The 17,820-nt window shown below is 41.5% G+C and overlaps 1 protein-coding gene across 3 annotated transcripts in view; it reads left to right on the top strand.

Annotated features, from left to right (window-relative positions):
• Positions 1 to 17,820, top strand: part of LOC101156095 (glycine receptor subunit alpha-4-like) — a 72,908-nt gene that overhangs the window by 50,252 nt on the left and 4,836 nt on the right. The window contains exons 6-9 of one of the 3 annotated variants that reach the window (XM_020706424.1): positions 6,972 to 7,109; positions 7,325 to 7,539; positions 9,516 to 9,665; positions 11,768 to 11,881. In XM_020706424.1, the coding sequence (XP_020562083.1) occupies positions 6,972 to 7,109; positions 7,325 to 7,539; positions 9,516 to 9,665; positions 11,768 to 11,881 (617 nt within the window). Of the gene's footprint in view, positions 1 to 6,971; positions 7,110 to 7,324; positions 7,540 to 8,178; positions 8,223 to 9,515; positions 9,666 to 11,767; positions 11,882 to 17,820 lie in introns of those variants that run through there. The other 2 variants (XM_020706427.1, XM_011479898.2) reach the window with 2 other exon arrangements.

Raw genomic sequence — 17,820 nt, 5'->3', positions numbered from 1 at the left:
ACAGAACATCAACAGGGGACATTTCTGTGTGGAGTTTGCATGTTCTCCCCGTGCATGCGTGGGTTCTCTCCAGGGATCTCCGGCTTCCTCCCACTGTCCAAAGACATGCTTCATAGGTCGATTGGCAACTCTAAATTGTCCATAGGTGTGAGTGTGAGAGTGAATGGGTGTGTGATTGTGGCCCTACGACAGACTGGCGACCTGTCCAGGATGTGCCCTGCCTTCACCCACAAGTGGCCAGGATAGGCTCTGGTAGCCCCATGACCCCGAAAGGGATAAAACGGCAGAAAGTTAGTCATTTATGAGTAAATGTAATATCTGGGCTACAAGAAAGCACAAGGAAATGAATAACTTTATGTTATCAGGGCATTTGTTATACACAAATCAGCAACATATTTGAAATTGAAATTATATAGCTAAGTTGCTGCTCCAACTCCTGCTGAACTTGTCCACATATAGATTCTGTCACCTGACAATTGCACTTTGCATACTCAAAGTACACTACTTACAATAAGTTAGGAATTTTCTTATTTACATGAGTGCTTTTCCCATTTGGTCTAAATTATTATGAAATATATAGAAGTTCCCTTTGAATGCATTAATAATGAATGAGAAGAAAGCCTATTTTCATTTGTTTGACATGTATTACCTCCAAACCTATAACAATAATAAAGATAGCCCTTAATAACAAAAATTGACCATTTCAATTTTTGGTATTACAACAATTTGCTGCAATGCATTTCACCCTTCAACTAGTGCTACATGCAGTTTTGCCAGTTCACTTGGGTGGGGTTGGGGGGGGGGGGGTACCATCCTCCAGACTCCAGGCTTCAGCTGGTTTCAGATGTGGTCTATAGAGTTCAGGTCAGGGGTCATCACTGGTCATACCATTTGAGGCACTCCTTAAGTTGAACTGTGAAATTTCTGGCATAATGTAGTGGAGCATCTTCATTCATGAACAGAAAGTTTGAGGTGGTCTGGTGGAATTGGGAGATGCCGATGGTTCTATTATGTCTCAGGTAAGAACGTGTGTCACACTGGTGATTGAATCAGCTCGATAAAATACTGTGCAAAAATGACTAGAAACAATTAAAAATGTAAAAAGGGATTTAATAAATAGTAGTCTAAAAACAGCTGTAAATTGGTAAAAAAATAAAAGACATAAAAATTTGATTTTAAAAGTCCCAGCTAAAAGAGTCCAGTCCCAAAGCCGCGCCCCCCCCCGAAGTCCACCGTTGGATCCGGCCGTGGAGGGGAAAAAACCAGCGTCTGTGCGGCTGAAACGAACACACAAAAAAACGAAAAACTTCAGGGTGTTACACCAACATCAGCCACACGCATCCAGGCCGGTCGGGAGAGCAGACTTTCCTTTATGCACCGATCGTCAGGCCTTCAGGTCCCACACGCAACTTCTCGGTCAGCCTCGGCGTTCCTCCACACGGTCGACGCCCCCGTCTCACACGGCTCCCGCTACGTCTTCAAGGCGATCAGCTGGTCCGCCTTCCTTTGGCTCTCAACCGGAGCTTCATTCCTTGCGGCACGCTTCAACTGCGCTGCGTGCGTCTGCCTCAGGTGCTTGCTCCTCCGGCAACTGCTCAGAGTTCCATTTATGCAGTGGTGAGGGGTTCTGCCCAATGAGGTCCAGGTGTGTGTAATCAGGTCCATGATCCAATAAAATTAAACCGCATGCAAAAGTAAAAACTAAACAAAACAGCACAACATACAAAACCACCCAACACCAAAAGAAATACTAAGGATCAGCACAAATATTACACACATTCCGGCCCACCTTTGACACGTGCATCGCCTGGACCATCTACATTAATCAAGTCGGTGTTGCATTGGCTAGCGATGCCTGCCCAGACTGTTGCACCTCCTCTACCTAAACCAACCCTGGAAACCATGTTGACCTCGGCATATCGCACACCTTGCCTTCTCCAGCAATGGTGATGACCATCATTTTTTGTGCTAGGTGACCCAGTATTTATCACTGAACTGGCAGCAGACTATTGCTGCATTCTGTAGGACACATGTCCTTGTGCACCTCAAACGTTCACAGCGGTGTCTTGGTTTAGGCACAGTCACCTGCAATGGTCGTCTGGCATTCAAGCCAAAGGGGTGGAGGTTGTTGTGAATGGTTTGTTATACAACACTAGTACCCCTCACATCTGGTAAATGGGCTTGCAGCTGTGTTGCATTTTCTAAACCATGTCTAAGTGTTACGGTCTGTAACTCCTGGGTCTGTCACAAACTATGCCAGTAGTTATGTGTCTTGGTCCAGGTCTGCTGATGACACTTTGAGACTCACCAAGTTCACCTGCAACATCTGACTGTCTACTACCAACCCAACGGCACTGTGGTCAGGTGGCGCTGCTCGTCCATTAAGTGACGTTGTGTGTTCGTGGATGTTTCAAGGGTGAATTTGTAGTAACTTACCGACAAAATCAGCTTTTAATACTCACAGAATGTTGACATTGATGCCACAGTGAAAACGTTTCTTTCTTTTAGAATTTTTTTGGTTTTCGTCCAAATAAGTAAGGCACATTATACACAGTGACACCATGTGTGGAAAACACACAATGAGGTACCCCAATACATTTGCCTCCCTAGACAAAAAATCTGTGAAGTGAAACAAACACTGTGCACCACATCCGCTAAGGAGCTTATCTTATCGTGAGTAGTGGGGTTATATTGCCTTCTGACAACTACAAACTGAATAAATGTGTTTTTTAAAAGTCATAAACAAAAGTCAAAACATTTTTAGTACTTAAATTAAAACAAATCTTTGCTTGATTATCTAGCTAGCTACAGTTGATACAGTTGATAATAATAAGACATAACTGTCTTTATTTTGTCAAAAATCGTAATTGCCATAAGGCTGGAAGCTGTTTTAGCTTTAGCATGACTCAAGGTTACAAAACCCTGATATACTGCAAATGTAACATCAATTCATTAAATACACACTTTTCCTTCATAGAAAGATATTAAAGAGCAAGCAGTGTGTTACCAGTCAACGGCAAGAGTCAAGAAAAAATACTTTAAAAAGAAGAAAATTTGAAGAAAAATAAACTTTAAAAAAAAGCATTTAACACTTATTAAAAAATAATTCAAAAAGAGGGGGGAAAAAAGACCTGGGGGCTGATAGATGTCCTTTTTCAGAAAGAAATGCTGTGACAGAATTGCTGGACATAAAAAAAAGACATTGCCAAATAATCAAAGATCAACTTTATTCAAACAAACAAAAAATTAAGTTTTGTTAGCTCACACTTTTGTATACTACAGAAAAAAGTATGAGGTTCAAAGTTTGTATTATTTTATATTGCCTTAAACGTACACAAATGGAATTTAACTTGTTAGTCTTTGATAACAAAAGGTAGAAATAATATTCTCCCCCTTCAGAATCTGCTTGCTTTTAGCAGATATGATCTGCCCTCAGGAAACCAATTTCCAGGATATAAATAATGGAATTTTCATTCAGTGTCCCTTTTATTATAAGTGACCCTCCCTGTGCGCCTAGAGGTGACCTGTAGTTCCCTATCAGAGGAACAAAGGAAAACAGGTTTAAGCCAGGGTAAAACAAAGTACCATAACACTCTCCTTGAATCAGCCATTCCAAAAATTAATCAAGGGCAGCTTAATAGTGCATTGCATATTGTATTTATAAATCTATGCGTAACGAACAGTTAACAATAAAATATAGATAATCTAAACTCAGTAAGAAAGTGGAAAAGGGAGCTTTAAGGGAATTTGTTTTTTTTTATTTGAGTAACCTGAAGGAGATATCATCTTTTCTGAATAAAAACCTTGTGAAGATCCCAGCTTGGTGTTGACAAGTTCTAGTACACCACCCAAGGGTGTGATCACCTTGACCTTGGCACTGTTACACATATATTATAGGTTTCACCACTACTGGAGCTACTGTAACACCATCTGTTCAGCATGAAAATGAGTGAGATAGACATGTGATAAAAAAATAAATATGGTTTTCCGCCAGGTTTGGGTGAACCAATACCAGTAATCTTTTTGCTTTCTTTGGAGTATCATAGCCCAAATTTGCCGTTCACAGACTATTAATGTGCACTCACCTGAAAAATGACAAGTAAAAAGCATTTTGTCTGAGACAAAATGTATGACATATAAGCATAGATTTTGGTCGATACTTTACCCTGCTAATATATTACAGACATTTCAGCAAATGTACTTTATTTGTATTTAGTCAACCTTGAACACTGCTTTGTTTTGTGCTCCTCTGCTTTAATTGGCAGCGGAAAAGCACAACATATTATTGTGAAAAACATTCTTATTCAATCTGATTTGAGCACATTGATTTCTCCTCATGAACAAGACAAGTGTTTTTTAGTGAAGCTGTTTTTCAGGCTGGTGCTTTTGGGATTGAGTATATGATCTTAATAATTTATGTCTCTGAGAGTGGTGGTCCCAGCAGTTATTGGTATTATTCAGGTATACAAGGACAACCAAGTTGTTATCGCATGCTGTTCATGCTGATATAATAATAATAATCGTTCCAGAAAAGACAGTTTAGATGTGTGTTTCAAAGCTTGTCAGCAAATAATGGCTATATTCAAGTTTTCACTAAACCAGATATTTAGATATTTGCTATTGTTTGTATTCTGTTAACCTGAAACTCGGTTTGCAGTTGAGTGCTAAGCGATTGGAATGAAAACTAGCACTTTCAAGTTGAAGGTCATCGTTCTTGAGGTGGTGGTTTGGCCTCACCGGGTAGGTGGAGAGCTCTTGCTGCAAGTTGAGGAGTTGCAGTATCTTGGGGTTTTGTTCAAGAATGAGGAAAGGATAGAGTATGAGATTGACAGGCAGATAGGTGCAGCAGCTCCAGTAACACTGTCTATTTGTTGTAGTGAAAACGGTGCTTAGCTCTGGATTTACTAGTTAATCAATCTTCCTACCATCACCTGCAGTCGTGCACTTTGGGTCATGACCAAATAGATGAGATCCTGGATAAAGCGGCTGAAATTAATGTCCTCTTCTGTGTGGCTGGACACTCTAAGAGATCGGTTGAGAAGCACAATTACAGGCACCCAGGAGGAGCTTGGGTAGAGCTGCTTCTCCTCCACTTCAAGAGAAGGCAGCTCGAGTATCTGTTTTTGGATGCCTCCTGGACACCTCCCTAGGGAGGCATTCTGGGTAAGTCCTACTGGGAGGAGACCCTAGGTAAGACCCAAAACACACTGGATGGAATATATCTCCCGGCTTGCCTGGGTGCACCTTGGAGTTCCCCTAGCAGAACTGGAGGAAGTTTATGTAGAGGAGAAAGAGCTGAGCATCTCTGCTTTGGCTGCTTTTGCAGCAAACTGGCTCCAGGTAACCAGGAGAAAATGTATGCATGAAGGGATGCATCGAAAAACATACAGAATTTGTGGCTGTTATAGATAGACATGCTCTTCACATCCCATGCCCTGTAATCTTCCAACGGACGTGACATTGCAGTGGTGGCTACGCTGTGTGACCTTTGTTGTGGCAGACAGGAGGGCAGCTGGACAAGGCTTAGCTTTTGCCGCTCCAAATCTCATTAGCTGAAGCGTTCTCATAGGGATTTCAGAGGGGTGAACATTTCGGAGTTATAAGCCAATGTCACACATTAAAAAATATATGACATGTTACAAATTGCTGTCATGACTCAAAGACACCCATCTTTCAGCATTTACATTTTCTGTTAATATCCTGAAGAAAGTATACAGAAACATATTGTTTTTTTGTAAAACCTTACTATTATAAAAAAACTATAAATACATCACATTTAAAAAAAAAAATTTATACTTTGGAGGTTTTTTAACTTTGAAAAGCACCTCAGCATATTATTTAATCAAATTGTATTCAAAGACCCATTGTGCTGAAAATTGTGTTTTAAACTGGTTCTTCTGATGATGGAGGACATATATATGTAATATATATATATCAACAAAACTAAGATTAAAATTGCATTTCTGGGTATTTCTTTGTTCAAATCATTGTGAATCAGGAGCTGACGAAAAATGCCTTCTTTTGAAAAAGATTGTATTTGCAATGAAGAAAATTCAGAGCTCCCTGCTCTGAGCTCTCAACAAGTGGAAGGGAAAAGGAAGGCAGGGTTGATTAGTCCCAACGGCCCCGCCCACAACTCAGAGGCAGATTTGTACTGAACTACTGCCGCTCTGCAGAAACTATGTCCTAGAAAACAACACAACTGAAAACGGCATCATCATAATTTAAAGACCACTGGGAACACTTTGAAAATAGATCAAAAGATATTGAGACTTTAATATTGAATTCAATTTATTCCACTACAATTTTATTTTGTTTTGTTTTGTTTTTGGTTTTTTTGGGGGGGATGGGGGGTAGTTAACATAGGTGTAGTCTCTAAATGGGAGAAAAAAAGGAAAAAAAAAAGCCAGAACAGATACTGTCCCACTAAAACCTAAAATCCAAACATAGAGCCAGGATCAGAACAAGATGGTTTTCAACGGTTTCTGAACTATACAGGTGTTATAATTAATGCTAAGATGAGGCTTGTGAAAAGAAATGCCCCAACTATATCCAATTTATACTAAGGGAGGTGAATTTCTTTTTTTCTTATTTTATTTTATTCTCTTCTAAAGTCATAGCTAGTAGAAGAGATAGTTACATTATACAATAATGAACGACTGGACAAGTGTACTGCTGCAAACTTCCAAAGCGGTCTTTCTTGTTGGTCATCATTTAGATTTTTGCTATTTTATTTATTTAAGGAAGTATTTTCTTTAGAAATACTAGTTATCATCTTTGTATGTCAACGGTAACCTGCCTCTGCTGATGATGATTATGTGAAAACAGCTCTGCTACAGTGAGTGTTCTTGTTTTAAACTCACATTCTTCCTATTGGTTTACAAACAACACAAGGGAAAGACATGGTCAAACATTTCAAATGTATTGTAATATATTTCCTGTCTCCTTGTGTTGTCTCTGTCATTTTTCAGTCGGTTACACCATGAATGACTTGATTTTTGAATGGCTTTCTGACAACCCTGTTCAAGTGGCTGATGATCTTACACTCCCCCAGTTTGTGCTGAAAGAAGAAAAGGATTTGGGCTACTGCACAAAGCACTACAACACAGGTTCATTAGAGCTTTAAGTTGAATAAAACTCAGAGCACTGAATTGATGTGTTTTCACAGGATTATTTTTAATAAGATGCATGGTTATTATTCTATTAGGTTTGACACCTCTGGAACAAAATATGATCTAAAAATGTTTCCATATTTATTATTCAGTTTTTATTAGTACAACATGTACTCAGACATATATATATAACCCATATCATGTGGTTGCAGGTAAATTCACCTGCATTGAGGTGAAGTTCCACCTGGAAAGACAGATGGGTTACTACTTGATTCAGATGTACATCCCTTCTCTTCTCATCGTTATCCTTTCATGGGTGTCTTTCTGGATAAATATGGATGCGGCACCCGCTAGAGTTGGTCTGGGTATCACTACCGTTTTGACGATGACCACACAAAGCTCAGGATCGAGAGCTTCACTGCCCAAGGTGAGTGTATAGACTGCTGGCATGACTGTGCATACAATGGTACACTGTCTCTGTGCTGAAAGTTGGGACAAAACACAACAGTTTTTTTAAAGCTCTGTGTAAACCATAGTGAGACAATGCAATATAATTTAGCAACAAAATACATCAATAGGAATAAAGGATATTGAGCACTACATACTGTAAGTTTTTCCCTCAATAAATGTATTCAGTGTAAAGAACAATTAACCTGCTGTATTTTTCTGAGTAAAAGTCGCAGTTTTTTTTGGATAGTTTTATACTCAGGTGCGACTTGTGTGGGATTTTTTTTTTATAATAATTGACAATAACCACTAAAGGGCACTGTAGGTGTGTATCAGTATTTGTTACTGGCAGCATCGCAAAAGAAGTAGCACCGCTCAGTCTTAGGCCGAGCTCTGCAAAATTGTTCCAAGGCAACACAGAGGATGAAGAATTCAACAAATTTAGAGACTTAAAGTAATAAAAAGAGTTTAGTTGATGTGTTACCATGTTCTTTCTGCCATGGTTATCTGACTAATTGTTCAAATGTTGCGCTAATATGAAAGATTCCTCGTTTGTGTCATGAAGCTAAATACAGTACTGAATTGTGGATATATTCAGTCTATTACTGTTATGTTACAGGGAATCAGGACGACCCAAATGCAGGAACGAAGAGGCAAAGTGGAGTGAGGAGAATAATTTAATTTAACAAAAGGCACCACTCCAAGTGGGAAGAAAATTCCAAACAAACATAACAACCCAGGCCTTTAGCAAAGCCAAGAAGGTCATAAGAACTAAACAGTAAACCACACTGCGACACTGCGCACAGAAACAGGGGAGCTTAAATAGAACACAATATATTAACTAAAGTGTAGGCAGCTGTGCGCCACTCCAGGTACAGACAGGTGAAGGGGCGGAGCCCTCCAGGAGCCACAACCAACCCACACAAAAAACAAGGAATGAGAACAAAACAAAAGTAAACTGACAGATGGTGTCTGTCTCATTCTCCAATATGACTTCTATGGGATTTTTATTTTCTTATTTGTTGTGCATTTTTTGTGTCTTTGAATTTTTGTCCAAAAAATATGGTAAATCCCTCCCCGGTGATGGGAGAGATTTAACCTAAAGTAGATCTGCAAGCTCTGAAACCTTTAAAGTTTGAGTGGGATTTTAAAACTTAAAATTTACTGTAGTCACTTGACTTAAAATGTTGAGTTTTCTCAAGTGAAAAAATTGAAGTATGCAAAGCTTCTTGTTCTGTTCATATTTTTGAGCATACGCTTTAAAAAAGTTTAACATCTTAGTGCTTCAAAACAAAGCTTAAAAAAATTGTGAAATACCTCGTAGGCATTTTTTTTTAAATAAAGGTGTCATGTAAATACTACAGTGAGATGTGGAAGTAACTCATTTATAACAAAACAGCAAAAGGATCAAGTCACATGTAAGGGTTGTTTGGCAATGACTCTGATTTTGTGTTTTAACACACAATTTATTTGAATGAGATAAGTCAAGAAATCTAAAAAGTAGGTTACACTGTGTTGAACATTGCTCTTTTTTCTTTCCTGTTTACATCCGTAGCTGTGTGTAGTGTCCATGCCAGGGCTGCCAAACCGTGGTTCTTGTATTTTCCAGGTGTCCTTGCTCTGTTTCAAATGCACCTGATCAATAATTAGCAGATATATCTGTAAAAGCAGTGGGATGAGTAGCCCTAGTCTGTGCTACACAGTACGACTAGCTGAAGTATTTCCTGCCATGAATGGCACAGGAAACGCACTCCCCACGTCTTGACTGTAACCTGTCTCATGGCGACGTGTCAACAGCCCTCCACCCATTGACTCACTGCAATTCTAGGTCACACCAAAGATGAGTCCATCCAGACTACTAAAAGGGAAGCAGCAAGGGAGTGTGTATAAACAACTTCAAATCATCCGCCTCAATGATTGATTATTTGATTACTATGTGACCTTGTCTGCTCTCAGGTCTCCTATGTGAAGGCCATAGACATTTGGATGGCAGTGTGTCTACTGTTTGTTTTCGCCGCCTTGCTGGAGTATGCAGCAGTTAACTTTGTCTCAAGGCAACACAAGGAGTTCATCCGGCTGAGGAAGAAGCAGCGACAGCAGAGAATAGTAAGTGTGAACTATAAAGGCACGCACAGCTAAGCCCTGCTTCTGGGAGAAAAACACACATACTGATGCCGGCAGACCACAGACCACATTCCAAAAAAGCAGCAACACACACACACACATACAAGTCATTGTCAGCCTCTATTACAGTAAGTTTTGCCTCTTGTTATTACGGCAAGCAGTATATTCAGGAACTGACAGCATCAACACGCTACAGCTGGCTGTCATTTTACAGGAGGCTAGCTGCTCATTTCAGTTCAGTTCATTTCCACGCTGAGCGCTGACCTGCGAGCGGCCCTCTAATCTTGTATCTTTGTCTCCAAATTTAAAAGACAAACAGCCTTTTCACATGCCTCATGGCACTGGTTACTGTGCTTAATGCATTTCCAATGGGTTATGTGCTACAATATTTACTGAGTTCACTGACAGTGAACTGCCAGGGTGTCAGACTAATTCCTATCTGTGGTGAGTTAACAGCCTGATTATTGCTGTATATTTGATATTATTAGCCAAACTTTCCCGCTATAAGTGTTTTTGAGTCTTCAGGGAAGCAGCGATTTTGAGATGAGCAGGAAAAGCCCTTCTAGTGGAATAATGATGAAATACAGGGCAGAAAACATGGACAAAGTTATATACAATGGGTTTTTAAGGAAGATCTGTGTCATACTAATAAAACAGGGGTCTCAGAAATGCCTGTATCAAAAATGATACCAATTATTATATGGGGTTACTTATTTTTATAGTAGATCCAATCCATAATTCAGACAGACTGATTAAAAAGAAAGGGGTAAAGATATACAGGCTGATAACCAATGGAAGTACATTGATTAGTTTGGTTTTTTGGCTCAGATTTTTAAAAAAAACTGGATAATTTGAACCCATTCAAAGAAACAAATGAAACATCATAGTAGAAAGCCTGAGTGCTAATTGGAATGAAAGGAAAGATTATCTGAGTAAGATATGAAAAGAAAAAAAGTATTATTGTACACATCTATCTCAGACCAAGAAAAAAAGAAAAGAAAAACAAGGCAGTTTTTATTTTATAATTTAGTTTAACAAGAATCATTTTATCATAAATCATGTTAAAAGGTTTGGGTTGAGACAGTTACTTTTTTTTCTTAAACTGTAAACTTTCCTATTAAATGCTTCAATTCTATTTGTTGTGTTCTCAGGAAAACATAAGTCTGACATGATGAGTCTGACTACTGACTCATGAGAATGGAGCAGCAGAGCGTCCAAAAGAAAACACAGTTAATTAACAGAAGTCAAATTTCATGAATTATTCAGAGCCTCATTTTTATCAACTAAAAACCTGCCTCTAACCAAATATATGGGTAATGCTTTATTTCTAATTTTTATTTTATTTTAAAATATTGAAATAATTTTTTCTTTGCCTTATGTTTTCTACATCTGCAATCTTAAATTAATCTATTTCCTGCTTATTTGAAGAATCCAATAACAGCAAGAGGTTGTTTTTGTTTTTATATATACAGTAAGAACTTCAGCAAACAGGAGAAGACTAGTTGAAACTCAAACCCAAAGCCAAGTTCCCATGAGTTCACCAGCGATCCTGTCCAAATCCTGCAGCAAAGCAGAGGAGAGGAAATTAGGTTTTGTCATGGGGAAGAGCCTCCCTACTTCACATCAGCTACACTTTTACTCCCACTAAGTTTGAGGTCGTGAACCTTCTATCAGAGCCGTACTGACTCATGACTTTGTGCTGCACTTGAGCGATTTGGAGTCTGACAGCGCATACAAACCCCCAAAAAATCAGTATTTGTTTGGTTCAATCGTTGCTGTGGACTCGCCTTTTGTTTGGCTTGAAAGCAGCTGGTGTGAACTCTAACTAAACATAGAAATCTTCACAGAATACATTACCCTCTGTTTCTATCCAAAGTTTGCACCTATTCTCACTGACATGATAATATTTTTAGATTCAAGATCATTTTTCCTTTACTGTAGTAATATCTGTGTCCGAAACTTCTACAAGCTATGATTATTTCCAAAGCAACAAAAATCAAAAGCGTTTATTTATTTTATTGAAACAGCTTTCATTGCTTTAATGTTTTTCTTTTGTCTTTATTGTTTCTACTTTGTCTCCAATGGCGGCGAGTGGCAGTAAGGTTGGGAGTGTTCAGTCGTTGCAGAAAGCCGTTGATAACCCCTGTAGCAACCCATCTTACAGGAATCTGAGTCAGCACTGCAGCGCCTGTGCACGGGTAAAAAAAAAAACAAAAATGAACCCCTCTGTCAACCTTGACCTTCCAACCCAATTTTTGTTCCGTCTCCCAAGTTGATTGTGTTGTGAAACCTTCACCTGAAACAGGAATTTATCTTGGACTCTCTCACAGTCAAACCCTGTTGTGCTGATCTCTATAATCCCCACCCTCTGACCTTCTGTTCCCCCTATATACTTATCACCAACTTTACCCTCTATCCTTTACCTGTTTAAAAGTCTATTTAAATTCAATGCACCTCCCCTCCCCCAGAGCTTTTATGGTCTATTTTAATATACTTTCTTTGTATGTATCATAATGCATTGCTTGTCTTACATCTGCAGCCTAACTATAGAAACTTGAGAAGCTTTTTACTGTTGCTGCTGGGTAATTTAAAGTGTCGATCGTAACTATGCACCCACAAAAAGTGTTTGCATTAAATGTACAAAAGCTACTAAACAAAAACGTTGCATTAATTTATCCAAAACTATTTTAATTAAACAGGTTTATTGCTTAGTTCGTGTTCTTGTTTACTATTTTTAGTCACTGCTCAAGCTGATGACTCTGTCTTTGAAGGGATGCAGAACTGAGCTGCATCAATGAAAAGCAAGCTGCTCTGGAAAAAAAAAACACAGACCATAATAATTACACTACCATGCTTCGCAGCTGTTTTCAGACTTGCATATGAGGTATCTTAGTAACAGAAAGCAAGGAAATTTAAGTATTGGTAAGTTATTTCTTTAGTGCAAAAGATCAAATGTGTACTTTTGAGTTTAAAGCTGTTTTCAGATTATATTTTCATTTTAATTTACAATGTCTCGTTTTTTATTTTATTTACTATTGTTCACTTGAAACTGATCCTGATTTGAACCTACAATTACTGCTGCCCCAAAAGATCTACTTTGTTGGTGGAGGCAGTGTCATGGTATGAAAAAAAATAAAAATACTCGGCATCACTATGGAAATATTGAGATGAGATGGAGTCTCTGACCTCTGCAGTCTGGAATTGAATTTATTTATTAATCATTTCTCTAACACAAAGGTTTAATTAATGTTTTTCTTTTGTTCTTTCTGGCATATTTTAGTCAAAAGTGTGTCTTCCCTGGCAGTTTTTAATTTTGAAGCATAAAGAACATGTAAAACGTGCATGTCACTAAACGCATCACTGAGCGTTTCTGTAACAAGAAGATTACCGGTGGTAGAAAAGCTCGCTACTGGTCATTACTGCAATTGCATTTTACAGGCAGAACTCAAGCAAATCTTTTGTGTCCATGAGCAGCCAGCTATTAACCTATTGGCTGTTAAATAAACACCATGCAGTGTGTTCTTGAACCCATCATTTTTGCCTCACAAATGCATTTACATGTGTTTATTACAATGCTCACTCTTGTTATTGTTACAAAGTGGAACACATGAGGGTTGCAGACAGTCAGAACATTCAACGTGTCCCTCTAAAATCTTTTCTACTCCTGCTTAAATATTTCTTTAAACAGCAAATCTAAACCACTGAAGGAATCAAACTGAAACTGGAACAAAAAATGTATTTACATTTTGAACCTGAAGCATCATCTGCTTTGCACATTTTGGGCTTTACAGTTGATTTAGAGCTTTTGCATTTGCTTAAACCTTTCTCAAAAAAGGAAAGAAAAAAAAGGTTTAAAAGCTACAATTTTAACTCTTTAACTACCCGACTAAAACAAAACCAATCATCAAAATGTTACTTATTTCCTTGGGGGAGTAATACACAAAATCAAAGTTTTTTAATAATATCCACTCTAGCATTTGGTTAAGCAGGCATTTAAAAGGTCAAAGTTGTCTAGATAAAATTTGACAGCTTTAAAAATGCTATGCAAAAGGATAAGGCTTCCTTTGGTCCATACTTTTGGTAATTGAGCAGAATATGGAGAAATCTATATGCAGTGCAAAGTCACATGGCGTCGTAGACGTAGCAGACCCAGATGCTGAAACCCGGAAGAAAACTCACAGCAAGGATGACTTTAAATGGATTTATTTTACCAGAGGTAAATAAATTTCTGAGGGGATGTGGACGTATTTCCTCCGTGGATTGAACTTGGTGTTTCCTTTGAGCTGATGCAGATGAAGGGGAGGGGGCGACACGAGGACGCGTCGAACTGTGGATCCAGAGGGAGCGAGGCTTGGGCGCTGAGGACAGCGGGACCGGCTTGAGGTAAGGCGTGGACGCCGAGGACGGCGGAAACCAGCTTGGAACGAGGCGTGGATGCCGAGGACGGCAGGACCAGCATGGAGGGGAGGAACCAGCGTGACCAAGGTAGGAACCTGAAGGTGAGCACAAGACGTGGTAAGTATGGAGACAAGATAAACTTAGCTGAGACTAAGAGGCCAGGCATAAGCACCGGAGTGAGTATAACAAACTGGCGTAGAATTCTGGTGAGAGCTCCCTTATGAAGACCGGCAGGATGATGAGAAGATGAGGATCAGCTGGTTCCAATCAGCAAGGTGGTGAGAGCTGTAGGAGGGGGGGAGGTGAACTGACAGGCACCGTGACAGTACCCCCCCCTCAACGACCGCCTCCAGGCGGTCCAGGACAGCGGTCAGGGTGGGCCCTGAAAAAGTCGTCCAGGAGGGAACGGTCCAGGATCATGGAGCGGGAGATCCAGGAGCGCTCCTCCGGACCGTAACCCTCCCAGTCCACCAAGTACTGGCGACCACGGCCCCGGCGGCGAATGTCCAGAATACGAGAGACCGTAAAGGCAGGCGCGCCGTCAATGAGCCGGGCGGGAGGTGGGGAAGCGGACGGCGGGCACAAGGAGCTTTCCTGAAAGGGCTTGATCTGGGAAACATGGAACGAGGGATGAATCTTTAAAGCAGCCGGGAGCCGTAGTTTAACACAGGAAGGATTGATGATTTCGTCAATGATGTAAGGACCAATGTAACGGGGTGCTAGCTTGCGTGAGGTGACCTGAAGGGGTATGTTCCTGGAGGAAAGCCAAACCTTTTGCCCAGGTTGGTAATTTGGGGCCGCTCTCCTACGACGGTTAGCCAGACGGCAGTTGCTCTCCCGAGTGCGCAGAAGGGCAGCTTTAGCTTGGCGCCAGATACGCTGGATACGTTGCAGATGATGCTGCACAGAGGGAACGGCCAAATCTAACTCCTGTGAGGGGAACAGCGGAGGTGAATAACCAAGGGATATTTCGAATGGTGATAAACCGGTGGCAGAGGAGGGATGGTTATTGTGAGCGTATTCAATCCATACTAGGAACTTGGACCAGGTGGAGGGATTCTGGGCAGCCAGGCAACGGAGGGCAGCTTCCAGCTCCTGATTAGCACGCTCCGCTTGGCCGTTAGACTGGGGGTGATAACCCGAGGAGAGGCTAACGGTAGCACCCAGGGCGGAGCAAAAGGTTCTCCAGACCTGGGACACAAATTGAGGTCCCCGGTCTGAAACTATGTCCTTGGGGATCCCGTGGTTTCTGAAAACCTGATGGACCAGGATGTCCGCCATTTCAGCGGCGGTGGGGAGTTTAGGTAATGGAATGAACCGAGCCGCTTTAGAGAAGCGATCAACGACTGTAAGGATGACAGTGTTGCCTTGTGACGGAGGCAACCCTGTGACGAAATCTAGGGCAATATGGGACCAAGGGCGAGTAGCGATGGGCAAAGGGTGAAGTAAACCAGCCGGAGGCAAATTGGAATATTTGGATCTGGCGCAAATATCACAAGCGGCGATAAACTCCCTGACATCCCGTTCTAGGGTGGGCCAGAAAAACCTGCGCTTAATGAGACTGAGCGTTCTTTGGACACCCCCATGACAAGAAACACGAGAAGTGTGACCCCAAACCAGAACGTCCGAACGCAGAGAGGAAGGCACGTATAGAGTGTTAGCGGGGGGAGGAGGATGATCGGGTTCCTCATCCTGAGCCTGCAGGACCCGCGTTTCGATATCCCACGTGAGATTACCGACCACGCAGGTGGGTGGAATAATGGGAGTGGCCTCCTCAAGGTCATGATTACTGTGGATGCGAGATAATGCATCGGGTTTGACGTTCCTACTTCCGGGTCGATAAGTAATGATGAATGAAAACCGATCAAAAAAGAGGCACCAGCGGGCCTGACGGGAGTTTAGGCGTTTGGCAGAACGGAGGTAAGCGAGATTTTTATGATCCGTCCAAACTATGAAAGGGTGCTCCGCCCCTTCGAGCCAATGACGCCATTCCTCCAGAGCTAACTTTATGGCAAGGAGTTCGCGGTTCCCAACGTCATAGTTCCGTTCCGCAGGTTACAGTTTACGTGAAAAGAAAGCGCAGGGTTTGAGTTTCCCTGAGGAAACCTCACGTTGGGAAAGGACGGCTCCCACTCCGGTATCGGAGGCGTCAACCTCTACGATAAACTGACGTTGGGGGTCAGGTTGGATCAGGATGGGAGCTGAGATAAACATCCCCTTGAGTTTATCGAAGGCGGCCTGGGCCTCTGGGCTCCAAACAAAAGGTGTATTAACAGACGTAAGTTGAGTGAGTGGGGCGGCGAGACTGCTGTAGTTGCGTATGAATCTACGGTAAAAATTGGCAAATCCGAGAAAACGTTGTAACTGTTTACGTGAATCGGGAGGTTCCCAGTTGGCGACAGCGGAAACCTTGGCTGGATCGGGGCGGATGTTGCCAGCCTCAATAATGAACCCAAGAAAAGACACGGTAGATACGTGAAAGTCGCACTTTTCAGCCTTTACAAAGAGTCGATTTTCAAGAAGACGCTCAAGGACCTGACGAACATGGTGGATGTGGAGATCGTGATTGGGTGAATAAATGAGAATATCGTCAAGATAGACGAAGACAAACCTATTAAGGAAGTCTCGGAGGACGTCATTAACTAGGTGTTGGAAGACTGCAGGGGCATTGGTGAGCCCAAAGGGCATCACCAGGTATTCAAAATGACCAAGGGGGGTGTTGAAAGCAGTCTTCCATTCGTCCCCCTCCTTCATACGGACTAGATGGTACGCATTACGGAGATCCAATTTAGTGAATACACGCGCTTCCTGAACGGTGTCCAAGGCGGAGCTGATGAGAGGCAAAGAATATTTATTCTTGACTGTGATCTGGTTTAATTCTCGGTAGTCGATGCATGGCCGAAGGGTCTTATCTTTCTTTTGGACAAAGAAAAAACCTGCACCAACGGGGGACGAAGAAGGACGAATGTGACCCGAGGAAAGAGATTCATGGATGTACTTTTCCATGGAGAGTTTTTCAGGACCTGACAGATTGAATAATCGTCCCTTGGGGAGAGTGGCCCCGTTTAATAGCTCGATGGAGCAATCATAAGGTCGGTGCGGAGGTAGAGCTCCTGCCTTGCTTTTACTGAAAACAGTCCTGAGATCATGATAACATGAGGGTACCTTGGAGAGGTCAATATCATCAGGTGCTGGCTCCAGATTGGGAGAAACTGATGGTACTGCGGAGCGGAGGCAGTTGGCAAGGCAATGGGTGCTCCAGTTAGTTATGTGAAGATTCACCCAATCGAACTGGGGATTGTGACTGCGGAGCCATGGGAAGCCTAAGATAACAGGAGATTGAAGCGTTTGAGTAATATAGAATTGCATGACTTCATGATGGTTACCAGAGGTGACAAGTTGCACGGGTCTGGTGCGGTGAGTGATTCGAGTGAGCAGCTGACCACCTAGTCCAGCTGCCTTGACAGGATGATCCAGCGGTTCTGTGGGGAGACTGAGTTTGGACACTAAGTGACTGTCAATAAAACTTTGTTCAGCTCCGGAGTCTATGAGGGCTTGGCATACATGAACATGAGACTGGTGACATAGCTTGACAGGTAAATAAAGAAAGTTATTTTCCTGAATAACAGTGGAGGAACCCTCCCGCGGCCTGTCTTCTAGCGGGGGGCTTTGGAGTTTAAACGTAAGGAGCACTGCTGCACATGGTGCCCAGAATGTCCACAATAGAAACAGGTACCTT

The sequence above is a fragment of the Oryzias latipes genome, chromosome 10, assembly GCF_002234675.1.
Source record: "Oryzias latipes chromosome 10, ASM223467v1".
Taxonomy (NCBI): domain Eukaryota; kingdom Metazoa; phylum Chordata; class Actinopteri; order Beloniformes; family Adrianichthyidae; genus Oryzias; species Oryzias latipes.
Note: the sequence above shows the minus strand (reverse complement) of the source record. Positions and strands in the feature narration are given on the sequence as shown.